Source organism: Bufo gargarizans, chromosome 2 (genome assembly GCF_014858855.1).
Source record: "Bufo gargarizans isolate SCDJY-AF-19 chromosome 2, ASM1485885v1, whole genome shotgun sequence".
NCBI lineage: Eukaryota > Metazoa > Chordata > Amphibia > Anura > Bufonidae > Bufo > Bufo gargarizans.
The window spans coordinates 148,828,329-148,850,785 of NC_058081.1; the positions used below are offsets into that span (position 1 = coordinate 148,828,329).

General features: G+C 41.2%; 1 protein-coding gene across 1 annotated transcript in view; it reads right to left on the reverse strand.

Moving 5' to 3' along the window:
* Positions 1-22,457, reverse strand: part of ADAMTSL3 (ADAMTS like 3) — a 468,234-nt gene that overhangs the window by 64,125 nt on the left and 381,652 nt on the right. The window contains exons 19-22 of the mRNA XM_044279573.1: positions 21,348-21,527; positions 19,730-19,883; positions 12,775-13,828; positions 5,083-5,210 (exon numbers count right to left, since the gene is read on the reverse strand). Of these exons, the coding sequence (XP_044135508.1) occupies positions 5,083-5,210; positions 12,775-13,828; positions 19,730-19,883; positions 21,348-21,527 (1,516 nt within the window). The remainder of the gene's footprint in view (positions 1-5,082; positions 5,211-12,774; positions 13,829-19,729; positions 19,884-21,347; positions 21,528-22,457) is intronic.

The window sequence follows — 22,457 nt, forward strand, 5'->3', positions numbered from 1 at the left end:
GTAATTTGAAGCTACTGGGGGTGACTATAACACCTCCAGCTATCACGTTACAGTACCGAATTCCTCATATGTAGCTGAGAGCTCCATGGGGGCCACAGCCTGGTTGCTACCACAACCTCTGCACCCCTGATGACAGTACCATTGCTGGTTACAGGATGGGTATGTTCTCATAACAAAAGGGGTGCTGTGGGCCTGTACCTATAAGGGGTCTTTCAGCTAACCTGTGGAGAGAATATTTTTTCAGCAGTACTTAACCCTTCTGTCACACGGCTGATTCCGCAATCCTGGTTGGGGTCATGTCACAGCACGACTGGTTGCGAGCTCATTTAGGGCTCATTCAGACGGTTCCGTTCCGCGGCCCAGCAAAAAAGATAGAGCATCTGCTATTCTTGTCCACAATCGCAGACAAGAATAAGCATTTTCTATTATAGTTGCGATAATGTGTGTGGAACGCACATGGGCCGGTACCCATGTTTTGCAGATCTGCAATTTGCGGATCTGCAAAATAATATGGTCATGTGAATGCGCCCTAAGGGCTCATGCACACAAACGTATTTTCTTTCCGTATCTGTTCCGTTTCTTTTAAGGACCGTATGTGGAACTTACTCCAAGTGAATTCCATTTCCGTATGTCTGCTCCGCAAAAGACCATGTCCTATTGTCCGCATTACGGACAAGGATAGGACTGTTCTATTAGGTGCCAGCTGTTCCGTCCCACAAAATACAGAATACACACAGACATCATCCGTATTTTTTGTGGATCCGTTTTTTGCGGACCAAAAAATACATACAGTTGTGTGCAAGAGCTCCAACGCTGAAATCTCCACCAAATGTGCTGAACAGGAAGAAAGAGGAGAACATCCAGTCAGAACATCAGTCAGGTCATCAAATGAGGAATCGGCGGAGCGACAGAAGGGTAAGTACTGCCGAAAGTGTACTCTCTACACAGGTTAGCTGAGGGACCTATTTTAGGTACAGAAACCCCTTTAAACTGCATGTGTTTTTGAATTCAGAAATATTACATAATGATCTTTTTAGTGTTTATACTGATAAATGTAACCTGTGAAAAAACCTATACTAACACATCAGCTCCTTTCTCTCTCTCATATATATATATATATATATATATATATACAGTACAGACTAAAAGTTTGGACACACCTTCCCATTCAAAGAGTTTTCTTTATTTTCATGACTATGAAAATTGTAGATTCACACTGAAGGCATCAAAACTAAGAATTAACACATGTGGAATTATATACATAACAAAAAAGTGTGAAACAACTGAAAATATGTCATATTCTAGGTTCTTCAAAGTAGCCACCTTTCGCTTTGATTACTGCTTTGCACACTCTTGGCATTCTCTTGATGAGCTTCAAGAGGTAGTCACCTGAAATGGTCTTCCAACAGTCTTGAAGGAGTTCCCAGAGATGCTTAGCACTTGTTGGCCCTTTTGCCTTCACTCTGCGGTCCAGCTCACCCCAAACCATCTCGATTGGGTTCAGGTCTGGTGACTGTGGAGGCCAGGTCATCTGGCGCAGCGCCCCATCACTCTCCTTCATGGTCAAATAGCCCTTACACAGCCTGGAGGTGTGTTTGGGGTCATTGTCCTGTTGAAAAAATAAATGATGGTCCAACTAAACGCAAACCGGATGGAATAGCATGCCGCTGCAAGATGCTGTGGTAGCCATGCTGGTTCAGTATGCCTTCAATTTTGAATAAATCGCCAACAGTGTCACCAGCAAAGCACCCCCACACCATCACACCTCCTCCTCCATGCTTCACGGTTGGAACCAGGCATGTAGAGTCCATCCGTTCACCTTTTCTGTGTCGCACAAAGACACGGTGGTTGGAACCAAAGATCTCAAATTTGGACTCATCAGACCAAAGCACAGATTTCCACTGGTCTAATGTCCATTCCTTGTGTTCTTTAGCCCAAACAAGTCTCTTCTGCTTGTTGCCTGTCCTTAGCAGTGGTTTCCTAGCAGATATTCTACCATGAAGGCCTGATTCACACAGTCTCCTCTTAACAGTTGTTCTAGAGATGTGTCTGCTGCTAGAACTCTGTGTGACATTGACCTGGTCTCTAATCTGAGCTGCTGTTAACCTGCGATTTCTGAGGCTGGTGACTCGGATGAACTTATCCTCCGCAGCAGAGGTGACTCTTGGTCTTCCTTTCCTGGGGCGGTCCGCATGTGAGCCAGTTTCTTTGTAGCGCTTGATGATTTTTGTGACTGCACTTGGGGACACTTTTAAAGTTTTCCAGATTTTTCGGACTGACTGACCTTCATTTCTTAAAGTAATGATGGCCACTCGTTTTTCTTTACTTAATAAAGAAAACTCTTTTAATGAGAAGGTGTGTCCAAACTTTTGGTCTGTACTGTATATATATATATATATATATATATATATATTCATACTAATTTCAGCTTAAAATATGCAAAGAGAACACTTTTGAGATCCGCATTTCTCGTGCACACTTTTCACTTAGACCCTTTAATTAGACATCTCCACTGCGCCTGCGCCGATGGAGCACTATGACGTCATCGGCGCAGGCGCAGTGGAGATGTCTGAGCAGGGAAGCGGTCAGACATTCACTGCGCATGCGCCGTATACAGACGCGCACGGCGCATGCGCGAGAAGTCGTTCGCTTGATCGCATTCCGAAGGCGATGGGCGGGCTGGAGGGACGCGCTGGGAGGCGGCATCTTGTGAAGGTAGACTGATCCTCTAGGTGCTAATGACGCCCCCATAGCACCTAGAGGGTCATTAGCATATCAATATAAGTTCTTTTTTTAGCGAAACGGCTGCCCCAAAAGCTATTATATTAGGATTGTTTGGCAGAGCAGACACTAGCGGATCGCTAGTGTCTGAAAGCTAATTATGTGAAAACGAAGTGGTAGAAACCCTTTAAAAGAAGACATGGGAGAAGCCCTGGGTATGAGAGTGTTGAGGAAGGCATAAATCAGAGGCAGCCAGTGGAGGTCACGTTTGAGGACAGGTGGATAAGTGGTTGAAGTGGTGTGTATGTACGGTATGTATATACTGTATGTAAAATGAAGTATGCATGTACAGTATATAGTATAGTATGTAGTATGAAATGGTGATTTTGTATGTATGTGGTATGAAGTAGTATGTATGTATTAATTTGTATCTGTGTATTGTGGCAATGTGAACATTGAGGTGTGCAGTAAAGTCCCGGGGAAGCATGATAAAAGGGGTGTTTGCACCGGGAGCATGTCACCAAGGGGCCCGGCCTTGAAAATCCGTTGTCTAGTGAGATATCTGTGAGTGTGACCCCCTGAAAAGAGACGATCCCTTACAGTATATACAGGTCCTTCTAAAAAAATTTGCATATTGTGATAAAGTTCATTATTTTCTGTAATGTACTGATAAACATTAGACTTTCATATATTTTAGATTCATTACACACAACTGAAGCAGTTCAAGCCTTTTATTGTTTTAATATTGATGATTTTGGCATACAGCTCATGAAAACCCAAAATTCCTATCTAAAAAAATTAGCATATCATGAAAAGGTTCTCTAAACGAGCTATTAACCTAATCATCTGAATCAACTACCTGCAAAAGATTCCTGAGGCTTTTAAAAACTCCCAGCCTGGTTCATTACTCAAAACGGCAATCATGGGTAAGACTGCCGACCTGACTGCTGTCCAGAAGGCCATCATTGACACCCTCAAGCAAGAGGGTAAGACACAGAAAGAAATTTCTGAACGAATAGGCTGTTCCCAGAGTGCTGTATCAAGGCACCTCAGTGGGAAGTCTGTGGGAAGGAAAAAGTGTGGCAGAAAACGCTGCACAACGAGAAGAGGTGACCGGACCCTGAGGAAGATTGTGGAGAAGGACCGATTCCAGACCTTGGGGGACCTGCGGAAGCAGTGGACTGAGTCTGGAGTAGAAACATCCAGAGCCACCGTGTACAGGCGTGTGCAGGAAATGGGCTACAGGTGCCGCATTCCCCAGGTCAAGCCACTTTTGAACCAGAAACAGCGGCAGAAGCGCCTGACCTGGGCTACAGAGAAGCAGCACTGGACTGTTGCTCAGTGGTCTAAAGTACTTTTTTCGGATGAAAGCTAATTTTGCATGTCATTCGGAAATCAAGGTGCCAGAGTCTGGAGAAAGACTGGGGAGAGGGAAATGCCAAAATGCCTGAAGTCCAGTGTCAAGTACCCACAGTCAGTGATGGTCTGGGGTGCCATGTCAGCTGCTGGTGTTGGTCCACTGTGTTTTATCAAGGGCAGGGTCAATGCAGCTAGCTATCAGGAGATTTTGGAGCACTTCATGCTTCCATCTGCTGAAAAGCTTTATGGAGATGAAGATTTCATTTTTCAGCACGACCTGGCACCTGCTCACAGTGCCAAAACCACTGGTAAATGGTTTACTGACCATGGTATTACTGTGCTCAATTGGCCTGCCAACTCTCCTGACCTGAACCCTATAGAGAATCTGTGGGATATTGGGAAGAGAAAGTTGAGAGACGCAAGACCCAACACTCTGGATGAGCTTAAGGCCGCTATCGAAGCATCCTGGGCCTCCATAACACCTCAGCAGTGCCACAGGCTGATTGCCTCCATGCCACGCTGCATTGAAGCAGTCATTTCTGCAAAAGGATTCCCGACCAAGTATTGAGTGCATAACTGAACATAATTATTTGAAGGTTGACTTTTTTTGTATTAAAAACACTTTTCTTTTATTAGTCGGATGAAATATGCTAATTTTTTTAGATAGGAATTTTGGGTTTTCATGAGCTGTATGCCAAAATCATCAATATTAAAACAATAAAAGGCTTGAACTACTTCAGTTGGTGTGTAACGAATCTAAAATATATGAAATTCTAATGTTTATCAGTACATTACAGAAAATAATGACCTTTATCACAATATGCAATTTTTTTTAGAAGGACCTGTATGTGTGTATGTATGTGGTATGAAGTAGTATGTATGTGTATAGTTATGTGATATGAAGTTACGTGTAAGTATTCACTGATGTTATTGATCAGTAAATCTTCAGTGTTTCTTATGCAACATTTACACATTATGAATCATTTAATGACCACATTTTACCTGCAAAATACAAATGTGAACTTTCCACATCAGATCCTTGCTCATTTACAGCTGCACATTGATACAGGCCTATGTCTTCTCTGCCAGGATTTTGTATGTGCAGCTTTCCATAATTTTCTAGGAAAAGCCTAAGGGTAAATACAAGCATGTTAGATATTCAGTCTTAAGCTCCTCATACAGTACACTTACAATATGCTTGTTCTGCCGAAGCTTTTCCTCTATACTCCCACATGCATAATCAGTTTGGCTGAGTATGCATGTGTATTCAATTTGGAGAGGGAAATAAACCAGACTCCACCGGTAGTACCATATCTCCACTGAAAACAAAAGTTCAGGAATGCTAAAGTATAACATGACTGATCCTTCTTTCCCCTGACATCTGCCATTAGAGGAGTGTCGGGATCCCCCATACACATTATATAGTTGGACGGTCCTGGAGTAGGTACCTGCCAACGTGGCGGTGGATAAAAAATTATTTTCCAAATATCGCAGACCCGTGTTACTATGCATCAAAGTCTTGCCATGTCAGGAGCTCCACCACACTCCCATGTATCAACAATAAAGCAAAAAGTACAGACCACCAGGCAACTTGTTCATTGGAAATTCCAGTGAGTCAATGATTCATACTCAAGTGTCCTTCTGGGTGAAAAACACCTTCCTTATTATGATGTCCATTTTCTCTTATACATAAGATAATAATATCAGGCCATGCAGGACACCAAGTCCACCTTCATTTCTGCTTCTACGTGACATTTTGGGAGTCCACTTCTTCTAAGGCCTCATGCACACGACCGTTGTTGTGGTCCACATCCGAGCCACATTTTTTGCGCCTCGGGCGCAGACCCATTCACTTAAATGGGGCCGCAAAAGATGCGGACAGCACTCCATGTGCAGTCCGCATCCGTTGCTCCGTTCTGTGGCCCCGCAAAAACAATATAGCATGTCCTATTCTTGTCCGTTTTGCGGACAAGAATAAGCATTTCTACAATGGGCCGCCTGTTCCGCAAATTGCGGAAGGCACACAGGCAGCTTCTGTTTTTTGTGGGTCCGCGGTTTGCGGACCGCAAAAAACGGAACGGTCGTGTGCATGAGGCCTAAGTCAATCATTGATTTACGGGAATTTCAAATAAAAAATGTTTGAACTGCAGTGATTTACATGCTGTGTCTGAGCAGCTGAGCATGCTGTAGATGCCAATGTTCATTGAGTGCTTTGTATTTAAAGGGAACCTCTTATGTTGAAATTGGTAGTATGAGCTATGCTGAATCTTTTCCTATAAAACTATACATCAATATGCTCAGCTCCTCCTGCTCTATAACATGCTTCCTGCAGCTCAAACACCATGTTAAACGTGACAGTTTCCCTTTAAGGGAACCCTTTGTAATCATTGAAAGCTTGAGATCTATAGATCTACTGTATGTATAAACAGGGGTGTAGCTATAGGCTCATGGGTCCTGTTGCGACAGTTCAGCTTGGGCCCCCCTTCCCTCAATGCTTTGTGGCTAGGGGCAGGGAGCACTTTGTGCTGCCTGAGGCAAAAATTGAAACAGCACCCCTTCCCCATGCCAAATTCTTGATCTAACCCCTTCCCTCCATCCAGAGGTGTAACTTGAAGATTCTGTGCCCCAGTGCAAAATCTATGAAAGAGCCTTCCCAGCATGCACTATAGTACCAGTGTCTTCATATATGGCCAAAGGATCTTTGGGCCCCTTCAGGCTCCTGGGCCCGGTAGCGACTGCTACCTCTGCACCCCCTATAGCTACGCCCCTGTATATAGCTAAACATTTACTGGATAAACCAGGGCAATCCACTAACCCAGAGTGAGGTCTAAGGCCATGTTTACATCAACATTCACAGTTAGGCCTCTTTCACACGGGCGTTGCGGGTGACGTGCAGGAAAAGATGCGGGTGCGTTGCAGGAAAATGCACGATTTCTCCCCGCGAGTGCAAAGCATTTTGATGATGATGGATCATGTGATGAGCGCAGTGACGTCACCAAAGGTCCTTTTCCTTCCATGTCATCAAAGAAGAAGAAAGAAGACGAGTCGGGCAGCGCAAACAAGTGGATGAGGTGAGTTAAATTTAATTTTTTAACCCCTCCATCCCTATTTTACTAAGCATTCTGTATTAAGAATGCTATTATTTTCCCTTATAACCATCTATATTCACAATATAGAGCATGCTGTGATTTTCACGAAACGCACAAGTGATGCGTCAAAATCACTGCTCATGTGCACAGCCCCATAGAAATTAATGGGTCCGTATTCAGTGCAGGTGCAATGTAAGAGGCCTTAGAGGAGTAGAACAACAAAAATAATAGTGCTAGATTCGGCACATAATTGAAACAAATGGAACCGACCATTGAGTCTAAAGGGTATCATTCGGTTTTCCCTGAGATGCCTGCTATTTAGCGGAAAACAAATCACGCATGCAGGACTTATTTTTTTGCTCTTTTTTGTGGAATCTACAATGGGGGCCCCGAAAAAAGGTGCCTCCAATGCAGATGTAAACAAGCCCTAACGCTGGGTTCACACCTGAGCGTTTTACAGCGCGTTCCTACGCGCTCTAAAACGCACAACAGGCAAGAACCAATGATTCCCTATGGGAATGGTTCTCACCTGGGCGTTTTACAGCACGTACGATCGCGCTGTAAAACGCCCGACGCTCAAACAAGTGCTTGAGCTTTTTTTTGGGCGTTTGTCGCGCGTTCTCGCACATAGAAATTCGGGAACGCGCGACAATGTGTGAACGCCAGTCTCTGTATGCGCGATTGTAAACGCCCGTACAATCGCGCATACAGAGCGCTCGTTTCAGAACGCTCAGGTCTGAACCCAGCGTAAGGCAGATGATTTAAAATACACCTCCTGTGCTACTTAAAAACTGTGCCCCAACTATTCAAAGCCTCGCACTTGATTCTAACCAAAACCATTCATTTATGTTAACGATACAGTACTTTACAAACAACAATGTTTTTTTTTATAAAATAAAAAATTCGGAGCGCCAGGACACTGTAATGTGAGCGTGCAGTTAGCAAATATTGTCATTTATGTTCTCAGTGCTCTGGAATGGCTACTAAATCTTGTTGTCTGTAGGCTTAGAAGGGAAACCAGACTGTCAGTTTACTGCCTCAACCTCTTGGTATATAAGGTGTAATATATCCCCACAGAGCACTGTATGTCTGGGTTTAATACACTGCCAAAACCCAGCAAATCCTAATCTTATAATTCTGTGATTGAACAGAGAGAATATAGAAAACAGCCATCAATCATCACTCAGGGACTTTCTGGGATTCGGTACTGGCAGAGAATACATATTGTGTGTCCTTTTAAAGCTACCATGTGGCAGAATAAGAGAGACATTAACAAAATCTCTTGTGGGTCACTAATGCAGAAATGCATATATAATGCCAGCACTCAAAGCCTCAACAAGGCCTGCCTAATTTTTAAGATCCATTTATGAAAATATTTGGTATAGAGTTTTTGGTATTCTGCATTTAATCATGTGGCTCAAGGGATGTATAACAGGGAATTCTTCCAAGCTAAAATAGTAAGAAAAGAGGATAAATATAATAAAAAGAAACATGCAAAAAGTACATCCATCAGGAATCTTTCAAGGGCTAAGTACATTGGCTTAATGCTTAGGACTAATTGCTGCCAAGCCTAAGGATTGAGTTTGATTTCTGGTTTATGTTTCTATTTTTCTTTTGCCCACATCTCGGTTTAGTTTTTTAAGCAACATTTACAAATCTCCCTATGTAAAAATTCTCCATCGTATTTTACAGTAAAGAAAAGCAAGATGTAGGCAAGAGAAGGACAGACACACTCCAGAAGACACAAACATTATGGGGGAATCTTATTAAGACTGGGGTTTTCAGGGATTCAATAATGATGGCATTTCCTCAGGACAGATGTTAGGGGCAGTGAGTGTGGAACCACTGAGCCAACCAACCAGTTTGACTTTGAGCTAGAACTTAGGGCATTGTCCTGGCAGTGACCTAGTTTTCACCCTTAAACCCCTATACAGGGATGGACATCGCTACAGGGATGCCACCAAGCTGCTACCTCATGCAATAGTCCCATGTGACTGGCAGCTGTCCCACTGGGGTCAGAGACACTGGTACAAAGCACCAAGGAGTCAGGTAATACTCGTAATCATAATAAGCTAGGGAACCTAAAGCTCAGATATCATCCCATAGGGCAAGGTGCCTTAAATACTGTCAAGTGATTAGCCATTGGCTGTAGGAAGGCCAGGATTCCCTATACAGGAATCCGGACTTCGCTGCAGGGGAGCCACCAGTCCAGAGAACATAAACAGCACACCTTCGATGCTTACTAGCAAGCTAGGAAACCTAAAGCTTAAGCACCCTTTAGTGACCAGTCATTGGCTGGAGGAAACTACGTTGCGCTGCCCATTAAGTATCAGGAAGCACATGTGCTACACGTTCATATGTACCGTAAGCACATGTACCGTAAGTAACGCTAATCAGTACACAATAATACCTTACACAATTTTCAAATATAAATATAGTTTAAATTCCTCCCCATTTTCAAGATGTCTTCTCATTGCCGGTGAATGGAAACATCCCTGTTTACAATCAAGGTATAAAAGTCCATCCTGACCTAACCTGATAAGCAATTTATAAGTGAACACTTAAGAGGTATCAGCCCGGAGTCCAGGACAGGAGGCATATTTGTCGCTAGAGGATTGCCTAGACAGATAGACGGACAGATTGTAAACAACAGCTAAGCTAGAAGGACTAGATCTAGATTCACTTTCAGTCTCTGTGGATGAGTTGTGAAATTATTATTTTTATTTATATCTTTATTATTATTATTATTACTATTATTACTAAAATTAAAGACATATTGCCATCTGGACATTTATGGAATATCAATAAGACCTACCTCTATAACCAACTCCTATGATAAGAATAGGGCCCCACCATGGATGAAGAGCATGCCATGCATGTGCTGTGTCCCCTCAATTCACTGCTATGGGACTTCTGAAAATAGCCAAGTAAGCATGCTTACCTATTTGCAAAAATTCCATAGCAATTAATGCAGAGGACACCTCACGTGCATTGCCACACCTCCACTGATAGGAATAGGACTTCTAAAAATAGTGAAGCTAGTGCTCGGCTATTTCCCGAAGTCTCATAGCAGTCAATTGAGAAAGCCACGCATTCAGGAGGTGGGACATTTATGGCATATCCTAATGATAAGCCATACATGTCCAGATGGGACAAGCTCCTTAAGCAATGATTATGTGTACTACAGGCTATTAATGTTTCTCTCATCATTTGTAATGTGTATCATTAAACATTGCAACCATGTTACATTATAGTCACATACTGTATATTTCTCAACAGGGCTTCAACACTCCATATGTCTAATTGTACTTTCTGTCCAGTAGATTTATGTGTAGTGATGTATTTATACTGGATGAGAGACTACACAGAATGCAGATGCTGGTTGATTTATATGGTAACAGGTCAATGACTAAAAATCTTTCCTTTCTACTTCACCTCCAGGACATGCTGTAATTCCTCCCGATCCAGACACATTAATACAACTGTTAAAAGTATTGTTCTCACTATGAACATATGTGAAAAATAACTGAACAGAGAGAACACGCTTGGAAACACTACATGACTAGCACTCTTCCTGCGGCTTTAAGATACTGGCTCATAACACCTGCTATAAGCCATGTGTGACCCACTGATTACCAATCTGAGTCACACAAGAGACATGTTTTCATGCTTGCAACTAGGATTTAAGCAGGAAGCACAGTAAAGTGTGGTCTTCCCAATTTGTAAGAATTCTAGGCTGACCACAAAAAGCCAAAAAGGACAAAATTGCTTCCCTAGCCCAGAGGGCAGGACTGAATTAGCTATTTGTTCCAACCACCTGCATATTACCCTTGTTTACAAGGATATTTTGTGAAATATGGCAATTTGGAGGATAGAGGTTGATTTGGAATGTGGCATCACCACTCTTCTTTTGGCAAGAGAGTAAATACTATGATCTTACCCACCCAGCACATTAGTTACTTATATTTTAAAGAAAGTCTGTCACCAGGAAATTCACTATTAAACCAGGCACAATGTCTTGTAGAGCAGTTTTCTTACAGAAGATTTTCATTATTTGACTTAATGATTTAGATCTTGCCTTCCTGAATTGGTTCTTCAAATGCACTTAAATGGGTTGTCCAGGTTTAGAAAAACATGGCTGCTTTTTTTCTAATACAACCCCATACCTGTCCATGGGTTGTGTCTGGTATTGAATCTCAGCTCTATTGATGTGAATGGGGCTGAGCTATAATACCACACACAACATGTGGACAGGTGTGGTGCTATTTTGCTATTTTAGGAATAAAAAAAAAGTTCTAGAGAACCCACATTTTTTTTTTACTATATTATCATTAGATTAGTGCTCATAATAAGTAAACTTGAAGGGATTGACAGGTCATATTCTCTCCCACACAAGCTGACATGGAGAACTATGGAGTGAACCAACTGCATGTTGTGTGGAGTGAACCAACTGCACTGTTACTGAGGCAACTGTCTGATCAAATTCGGACTGGCCCACCAAAGTACCCAAGGTTCCTACGGTGGGCCTTCTGATACCATAGCGGGCCCCGAAGATCCAGGAGAAAAACATTTGGAGCTGACTTTTGCCTCTAGGGTAAATTTCTTTGATTCAAAACTTATTATACATTATTAATAATACAAGGGTTAGGCCCCGAGAATAATTTTCTAAGGTAGGATCAACGAACTCCAGTCCAACACAGAGTCCAATGCCTAGTGAGTAACATGCAATGGTCCAATGGACAAAAAAAGGTTGCCACTTGGATTTAAATAAGCAAATAGGTAAGAGCCTCCCAGTTGGTCAGGTCTAGGTTCAGAAACGTAATGTGCCCAAAGAATGTGGTCAACTGACTACCTGAATATACTGAATGACCAGGTTATTCCATCAACAGATTTTTTTCTTTCTCAGAAAATAAGAGACATCATTTTCACACATGGATTGGCTACCGCACTGTCCATACCAGAACCCCATTGAGAATCTATGGGATGTGCTGGAGAAGACTTTGCGCAGTGCTCCAAATTTCCCAATACAACATCTTGGGGAAAAATGTATGCAACGCTGGACAGAAATAAATGTTGTGACATTGCAGAATCTTTTGGAAATGATGCCACAGCAAATGTGTGCCGTAATCAAAGCTAAAGGCAGTCCAATGAAATATAAGAGTCTGTGACCTTTTGGGCCAGGCAGTGTACTTGCTAGGTGTCAGACGGCTGACCCTTCGTCTGTCCCACCCAGCAAGCAACTGCAACTCTCCTTGTCCAATGTCACACCACAACTAAATAAGTAAAAAGTTAAAAGCTGGGAATTTGTTGAATACATAAATAATCACTTTGTGTCATGAGGTAGCTAAATTTAAATCACAGAAATGGGTCTCCTAAACTGCTATATATCGGTACTCAGTTTTGCACCCACACAGGGGTAAGTTGAAGCCTCATACATCGAGTGGATCATAGTATACACAAATTCAGATAAAGCATTGTCTCACTCTATACAGTATGTACTGAAATAATCTTCTCTAGACTGCAGATCAAAGCAGACAAAGCTATATTTACTTTTGAAGAAAGGAGACATATAAAGAGACTGTAATGTTTATTAGGCTTCACTTACCTGTTGGATAATTTCAACGGTTCTCCATTCTTACTCCAAGTTAATTTACTTTTAGGGTCACCGTCAGTGTCACATTGAATAGTAACCAGTTGGGTTTTGTTAGTGATGAAGCCATTACTCCCAATGATCAGATTCATTGTCTTGTTAGAAGTCAATATATAACCATTCTTCTGATTGCGAATTGTTAGTAGCCTTTTTCTGCTATCCTTGTCTAAGGCTTTGTTACTAAAATGCATCACACTATCTGGTTCTTTTGCAACCAGCTTATGGTTTGAAATACTGTCTTCATTGGGTCCTTTCCACTTTTCCAAAGGAGACTGAGGTTTAGACAACTCATTCACTACATGGGATATAATCTGACTTGCAAAATCATCACTGATTTCACCAGCCTCAATAAGTTCACTCATGTTTCTAACCAGAGCCTCAAACTGGACTGTATCCATGCTGTAAGCACCTTGTAGAACAGCTGCCTCCAGCCTCCTGTCTTTAAATTCTTGAGAACCATATATTTCTGCAGAGTTAGTCACCAAAGTTTCAAGATTCCTTAAAACCATGATGTCCTGGGCTGGATTGTCTTCATGATACAAGTTATTGTTTTTATTCCATGACTTCCACATCTTACTCATTTTGTGCCACTTTTCCCCCAAATTGTTTGCTTCATTGGGATCTTTGTCAAAGCTTGGTGCCTCGAGGAGTCTATTATCAGTGCCAATTAGTTTAAGGACAAATATTTCATAAGCAGTTTGTGCAATGCATTTGTAGACACCAATATCTCGAACTTCCAGGTTATGTATCTTTAAGGATCCTGATTTCGTAATTCCAATTTTTTTTGAATATCGCAAAGGTTGTCCATCCTTTTCCCATTTAATGAGTGACTTTTGGAAACGACGTACAGGGCACTTTATCACTACAGATGTCTCGGGAAGTAAATATGCCCTGCTCCCAATGGTAAAATTAATGCGTCTTTCTTGTCGGGTCTGAATGTAGACTCGATGGATGGCAAGAATTTCTGGTGGTCCGGATATGTTTTCTTGCTTAGACAAATGTTTATTTTCTTTAAAATAATAAAAAGAGAAATAAAAGATGATTTTCAGAAAAATAATATCCAAAGTCCTGTTATACAAATCATGAAGACAACATGTTTGAATGTACAAATGCAGGAAAAAATTCAAGTCCAAAGCAAATATTATACTATCATAGAATATTACGGAAGTGGTTTTATGGGAAAACACATTGATGGCATTGGCATATTGGATCGCCAAGGTGTTTATCCAATTCTAGAGACTTAAGTATTATTCTATCATAGTAAATATTTATGTCCTTATGTGCGGCTGTGCTGGATGTTGCTGATCACTGGACGTTCCAATGGTCAGACCCACTGATCATGCACTGGTATAGGACTTCCATGTCTTTTTCTGAGAAAATATCTTTAATTCTGATTTCACACTGCCATTAAAATAAAACTGCGATGTAATTACAGGATATTTGGATATCCCTTTCATTCTATTGGGGGGAAGGGGGTCTCAAGCATCCCAGAAGTTATGCCTGAAATATGGAAGACATAGGGGCAGATTTACTAAATTGACTAAATCTACTCTTAAAGATAGTGTAAACTTAGAGAGGCTGTCTAGATCTGCACCACATTTATCACAGTGTCTCAGGCTGGATGATCATGTTGTTGATGGCCAGATATTTCTGTCTCTATAACTAACAAACTATTGGTTAGCTTACTCTGAGAAAAAAAATTATAAAATAATTCTAACACGAATCTGTGCATCTTAGGTTGCACCATCTTTTCTGTGAAGCCAGGTCACTTCCCATTAATCTTAGTTCCTTTTTACACAAGTCGGGAAACATTGGAGAAGGCCTAGCTGCTCAAAATAATCCAAATTTGCGCCACTTTTCAGACAGATTCTAGGCACAGACACACTAGTAAGTCCAGGCCTCATGGTAGCATTGCACTATAATACAGGATATATGATATTCTGGAGAAGGGATAGAAGGGTAGCACTATAATGTTGGTGGCTAGTCAATGGTGAGCTACTGAACTTTACACTAGTCTTGGTTGGCAATGAATGATGTTATAGATAATTCAGTAACAGAATATGATGGAAATACTAGATTAGTATGGAGCTAGCTAGACGCTACACAACAGCTTTTGACTAGTATAAAAATGGTGATATGGGTGGCTGTGTATTGGCCTTGATGTTAATATGTATAAACTCTAAATTCCTGCTACACAAGTTCTGGTATAACATTTTTAAAGGAATTGATGTTTAGACTGCTTTGTGCAGGTTAGTACACTATATAAGCACATCGGGCTACAATATTTGGGTGCATAGCTTGCCTTTTGGCATTAGTATCTTTTATAACGACGTGTTCTTCCAACTCATTGCTGAGTCGGATAAGGAAAATGAGAAATTCTTCATGGTTGTGAAAAAAGGTGCAAGTACACAGTGCATATACAAGTTTTAACTGTGTAGTTTGAACTCATGTTGGAAAGCAACACAAAAATGTGTTAAAGAGCCACTTTGGCATCACCTTAATACAGGCCTACTAAATGTGTTAATTTCCCTTCCATGTAAATTGAGTCAACACTGGCAATGTTTTTGAAAATCACTCTGCACATTTCAAAGCTAAAGCCCCGAGATTCAGCTTTCTGCAATTAATTACATTAACTAAGATATGTATGGTGCTTTTTTTAACCTCATGCCAAGAACATTCCTGGAACTCCATTGGGTTTTTAAATGTGCTACAATCTCAGCTGGTTGGCATTTTAATCTGAAATAAAGCCCAAGCAAAGAAAGTCTCTTATTATGCAGGAGCCGTAAGTGATTTTTTCTAACTATAAATTCATATGAAGGCATAATAATCAGTCCACAGCCAACCCCAGGGTTTAAGCATAGTTAATTTGTCAACTTTTCACATCAAAAGCAAAAACTTGTGATACTTTCATTTGCACATTCTTTTCATACTCAAATCATTAAATCTACATTTCATTGCACCTGTAGCTTGTTTTAGTGTTTTCAAAGACCCCCAGGCCACCATGTGCCATATTTATAGCTCTTTGCAGTGCTAAGCCATTAGACACCTTATAAAATACTCAACTGTATCTGCCATATGGCGTCTGCTTAAAGTAGCTTAATAGATACTGCTCTATAGATGTGAGGATATACTGTATGTAGGGGGAAATATGTGTTTGCTCTTATATGAAGTAATGGTTTTATCTTCTTTTTTTTTTTTTTTTTATAATGATCTGGAATCACTGTATTTGATCTTTCTGCGTGGCCTGGTGCTAACCTGTTTGACCAGAAAAATCACGTAGAGAATGATACATTTTTGACCGAGCGTTCTTGATGAGCAGCTAATGTAGCTGAGTCTGCTGGTTCGGTAGTCTCATCTAGATGTTTGTTGGCCAAACCCAGCCAGACCACCTGTCAAGAAGGCAGCATGCACAAGTAGATATTTCCAAAAATGAACACCATTATGGAAAATTCCACAAGCTTGCATGGCCTACATATGTAATTCATTGCCAAAAATACAACAAATGCTACGATTGGTATACACTATATATTTTTCAATTGATAGGACAGATTTAATTTGCTTTAAAGCGGTTGTCCATGCTACAGTTATAAATGAACTATTCATAGGATAGGTGATCAGTTTCAGATCAGTGAGAGTCTGACACCTGGCACCCCCACCGATTAGCCGCTTCAGGCAGCCACAGTGCCAGAAACTAGATGGTGTATGGAGCTGAAGCAGGAGGCTCTGCACCCTGTATTTACCAGCATACTGCAGCGCTGAATAAGAGCTGCAGTAATCTTGAAGAGGAAGTGGTGCACGTACAAGCACCTGCTCCTCTTCCAACAGCTGATAAGTGAAGGTGCCAGTCGGACCACCACCAATATGTACTGGCTGTAGAAACCCTTTAAGGGGTTAAACACCCTGAGATAGGTTCTTAGAGAGCCAAGGAGGTACAGATGTGTCCACTTTTACTTTTTAACAAATTTTTCTAAGGAGTCCAATTTATCATGATGCAAATTCAATACGTTATTGCAACATGCCAGCAAAACCCTCAACAGGTCACAGCTCACATCATGACCACTGAGTGGTCCCATGCAGACACATAGGATAAACAACTCCCAACAGAGTATTGCAAAATCCCTTTTTAGTTTTTAGTTTTTTTTTGGTTACACCTTTATATAAGTTTTAAATGATGATATACACTCACCTAAAGAATTATTAGGAACACCTGTTCTATTTCTCATTAATGCGATTATCTAGTCAACTAATCACATGGCAGTTGCTTCAATGCATGTAGGGTTGTGGTCCTGGTCAAGACAATCTCCTGAACTCCAAACTGAATGTCAGAATGAGAAAGAAAGGTGATTTAAGCAATTGTGAGCGTGGCATGGTTGTTGGTGCCAGACGGGCCGGTCTGTGTATTTCACAATCTGCTCAGTTACTGGGATTTTCACGCACAACCATTTCTAGGGTTTACAAAGAATGGTGTGAAAAGGGAAAAACATCCAGTATGTGGCAGTCCTGTGGGTGAAAATGCCTTGTTACAACCGAGGTATGCAGCAAAGCATTTGTGAAGCCACAACACGCACAACCTTGAGATGGATGGGCTACAACAGCAGAAGACCCCACCGGGTACCACTCATCTCCACTACAAATAGGAAAAAGAGGCTACAATTTGCACGAGCTCACCAAAATTGGACTGTTGAAGACTGGAAAAATGTTGCCTGGTCTGATGAGTCTCGATTTCTGTTGAGACATTCAAATGGTAGAGTCCGAATTTGGCGCAAACAGAATGAGAACATGTATCCATCATGCCTTGTTACCACTGTGCAGGCTGGTGGTGGTGGTGTAATGGTGTGGGGGATGTTTTCTGGGCACACTTTAGACCCCTTAGTGCCAATTGGCCATTGTTTAAATGCCACGGGCTACCTGAGCATTGTTTCTGACCATGTCCATCCCTTCATGACCACCATGTACCCATCCTCTGATGGCTACTTCCAGCAGGATAATGCATCATGTCACAAAGCTTGAATCATTTCAAATTGGTTTCTTGAACATGACAATGAGTTCACTGTACTAAAATGGCCCCCACAGTCACCAGATCTCAACCCAATAGAGCATCTTTGGGATGTGGTGGAACGGGAGCTTCGTGCCCTGGATGTGCATCCCTCAAATCTCCATTAACTGCAAGATGCTATCCTATCAATATGGGCCAACATTTCTAAAGAATGCTATCAGCACCTTGTTGAATCAATGCCATGTAGAATTAAGGCAGTTCTGAAGGCAAAAGGGGGTCCAACACCGTATTAGTATGGTATTCCTAATAATTCTTTAGGTGAGTGTATATTAATTTTGACATATATGGAAAAAAATTATAGGGGGAAAAGAATAATACGCACAGCTGTATTTCACAGAAACACATAACCACTAAGACCAGGAGTTTACACAAGGGGCACTGTTATATCACAGAATAAACAAGTCATTGTCACCTACAAATAGGTCATTCTGTGCCTCATTACAGCTGGCTGGCAGGCTGAAATGCCAACTAATAGAGACTGCAGCACGGTTAGAAATCCAATAGAATTCCAGGAATGTTCTTGGCATGGGACTTAATATAAAAAATGCTGCTTTATAGTGATTGTAATTAATAAATTGTTGGCTGGTCGGGTGACCACATGAAAAGAAATCTTTTCAAACCCAGGAATTTAAAAAAAAACACTAAATAATAATAATTAAATAATGTTAAACCTTGTCAAACACCAAAACCAACCTGTGTCGTTTTTCTTTATGAGATCCACAACGCAATTATTTAACTTGGTAACTGACTTCATATTCTCAGTAATTATCAAAGAATGTGAATAATGGGTACAGTTTTATAAACCACACATGTTGCAAAGCAATTTATTTCACTACTTACATCTTAAAAGAACGAACAGTGCAATTATTAAAGGGAACCTGTCACCATTAAAATGCAATGTAAGCTAAAAAACAGCATGTTATAGAGCAGGAAGAGATGAGCAAGTTGATATATAGTTTTATGGGCAAAGATTACATATAACTTGCATTTTATATCTTTAAATTCCTGCTCATTCTGGGCTGTGAAGTCATGGAGACGGTCCTATCAGTGATTGACAGCTCATAGAGGGCAGGCTGTCAGTCACTGATAGGACCCCTCCGTGACTTCACATGGCCTTTGTACAGCTCAGTCTTATTCAAGTGAATGGGATAAAGCTGCAATATCAAGCACAGCTTGGCATACTATGAAGAGGCTGCCGTTCATGCTGGCGCACAACAGATGGTTCAAGTAGTTGATTTGTAGGAATCCTAGGGGTCGAACCCTCTTCGATCAGATATTGATTACCTATCCTGAGGATAGGTCATCGACATTTAAGTCACATGGCCATTTTACAGCTCCATTTTATATCCACAGGACAGGAATGAAAAGCAGGTTCACATTGGTGTCAAACTGCTGAGACTCCCCCAGAAATCCTGAGAATGGGGATCCCCGAGTGCACACGTCACTCCACCATTCCATTCACTTCTATGCGACTGACTGTCTATAATGTGAAATTCTTGGATTATAAAAATAAATAAAACCCAAACCTGATGTGTATTTTAATTCAATGCACCCAAAAACATAGATTTGTATTAGCATAAAAAGGAAAAAAGTGAGAACACCATAAATAACAGGTCGGACATTATTAGAAGCTCTAAATGTGGTAATTTGGTATTCCTTCGATAATTACCCACAGTTTTATATTGGGCAGAGTAACATTCAGAATCTTCAGAATTTCCCATGTGTTCTCATCTATCATATTTAGTAACCATGGGGATGGAGAACATTTTGGGAGCTTTAGTACATTTTTCTGTCTCTAGAAACAGACTTTAATTCAAATTTAAGACTTATAAGAATTGACTTTCCAATACTTACTGTGGCATGCACCTACACGGCACGTTCTTACAAGAGCTGGGGCGGGAAGTCCATGGCATAGCGACCCATTAACAATGACTACTTGTCCTTTAGCCGTTATCTTCTGACAAAGTAGAGTCCTTCTCTGGACTCCAACACCACATCTTGAGGAACACTATATCCACAAATATAAAGCCATAAGCCTGCCATTCACACCATAAACAAATATTATAGAAATTGAAATATTATAAATAGCTTAGCTATGCATTCTGCATTTTTCTCACTCCCATCAATAGAAAGGGTTATTTTCATCCCTAAAAAATGAACAAGAATAGGACCTAAAGTAATTTCTGTGGAACAGGCACATGATTCATAAAAATAAAAAAAAAATGATGTGTGGATGGTCACATTGCATTGTATGGATCATTGTGCTGTCTGTTTTAAAAACAGCACCTGAAATAAAAATACATTCATGTACATAAACCCCTGTTTTCTTAGCACCTTGCATTATTTATCTTGTACTGATCGTAATATACATGCTACCATATATCATAGAGTTACATTAGTTGTAGAGGTTTTTGGAAACAGTCTTCTTGTTGACATCTTTGCTTTAAAAGGATTTGACCAGAAGTAAGTAATACTCGCCTTACTGATCCCATGTCAATGAAGGTCTGATGCCTCCTGGGTTCCTTGACAGTTTCTACTCGCCTTACTGATCCTATGTCGATGAAGGTCTGATGCCTCCTGGGTTCCCTGACAGTTTCTACTCGCCTTACTGATCCTATGTCGATGAAGGTCTGATGCCTCCTGGGTTCCCTGACAGTTTCTATGTCCTGCCTCCTCCAAAGTCAATCACTGGTTCCCGTCCAGTTGCCCCTGCACCCACTTACAAGCTATCAGTCATTTTGGAGCATAAAATTCCACATAAAGGCTAAAGAGATCAGTTAGTCTTATCATTATAGTTACATTCTTGTCTAGAACTATAAAAAAAACTATGGCAGAATGAGGAGGGGAGTTCTAGATATATCATAGATGACTATAGGCTGGGGTGTAACCTGAACTTCTTGGGTCCCAATGCAAAATCCTTAATAGAGCCCCTCATATCATGTGCCATCTATATACTGGTGTTTTCTAATGTGGTAGAAGGACCAGGGGTGCACCACCAATGAGGCAAGGTGAGGCGATTGCCTCAGGCAGCACCAGGTAGGGGCAAGAGGGGGCAGTGGAAGGGGGATTATCTGTTTCTGCAGTATAGTATTGGGAAGCACAATGGGCACAGTATATGGCGCTGTATTACCCTGTATGTTTTGTAGCTCTGTATGTAATGTTTTCCAAGTATGTCTTTAACAGTAGGGCTGGAGGAAAGGGGTTAGGTTAAGAAATTGGCATTGGGGGGTTGGGGAGCCGTTTTAGTTTTTGCCTCAGGCAGTAGAAAGGCTAGGTGCACCCCTGAGAAAGACCTTTGGGAATAGAATTTTACCTCTGCACCAACTGTACCGATTAATATAGTCATACAGTACATGAGATCAAAGCCCTCATTTTATTGTGAGGGTTTTGATGGACATCATAGTGCTGAACCCTAATCCCATTTCAGACCTATGCTATTGATCATGGCTCTACTGACACATATATCACTGACCTTAGACCACTGTCCAGTTATTAGCTGTAGGGGACAGTCAACTTTCCCACAAGCTTTCTGACTCGTAGGCTTTTGCATCTGGCAGAGCTCTTCTGAAAGCTTCATAAAGCTGCCATCTGCCAACAACTGTTTGCAGCTTACTTTGCGGTTTTGGACACCTCCTCCGCACGTCCGAGAACACTGAAAAGACAAGCACAGCATTGTTCAGACCATCAGTAGCACTTCAGTCACAAGATATTGCATGGCGCATGTCGACTGCACAACCCAGAGAAAAAGGCTCTTTACACACAGCAGTGTCACTTCCTCAGACACTTTTTAGGAACCATGCGGTATGCAGCCAGATTCATCATGTTATCTAATAGCCTTGTGCTGTCACGGGCTGGATCACTTCTGGCTCTGCGTCAGCGTAGATTAATTACCGTATGTCAACATTCACGTTTAGGAGCGCAAAGCAAAATACAAACTGATATATGTATAAGACTTACAGCTGCAAATAGCTCTCACCTCACATCCCAGTAATCTGGTAATCACTAGGTGTCCATTTACAGGCTTATTAAATCGTAGGGGAGGGAGGATCTGCGGCTTTAACTTAAGAGTCCGACTTGGGACAATGTCTGCTTCTTATTTACTGTGCATTAGAAAAGGTGATGGAGCTAAACTAATTACATAGGAGTGAAATAAAGAAATAAGACTTCACGAAGCATGACAGATCACATAAGCAAGCAAATTAACTCAGATTTTAAAGGGGACCTGTAACTTATGATGTATGTTTTAGCAACTGCTTGCATTCCTCGTGTAATAACAATTCTGGAGCATTTATTGTTATGACTCTATGATGTGCCGTTCTTCTTTCATTCCTGCCAATAGTTATGAATTAATTACTGGAATTTGCAATTAAGGGCTACATGGGTGTTACCAGTTGGGGGATTGTCCCTGCATATAGTCTGACACAGACCATACTATGTGTCAGACTGTGCAAGGACACACCCCAACTGGTAACACCCATCTGGACTTATTACAAACTGCTAGTAATTCATTTATAATTTCTAATAAAGGAATGGCATAACATAGAGTCATAAGAACAAATCCCCAAGAATTATTATGACATGG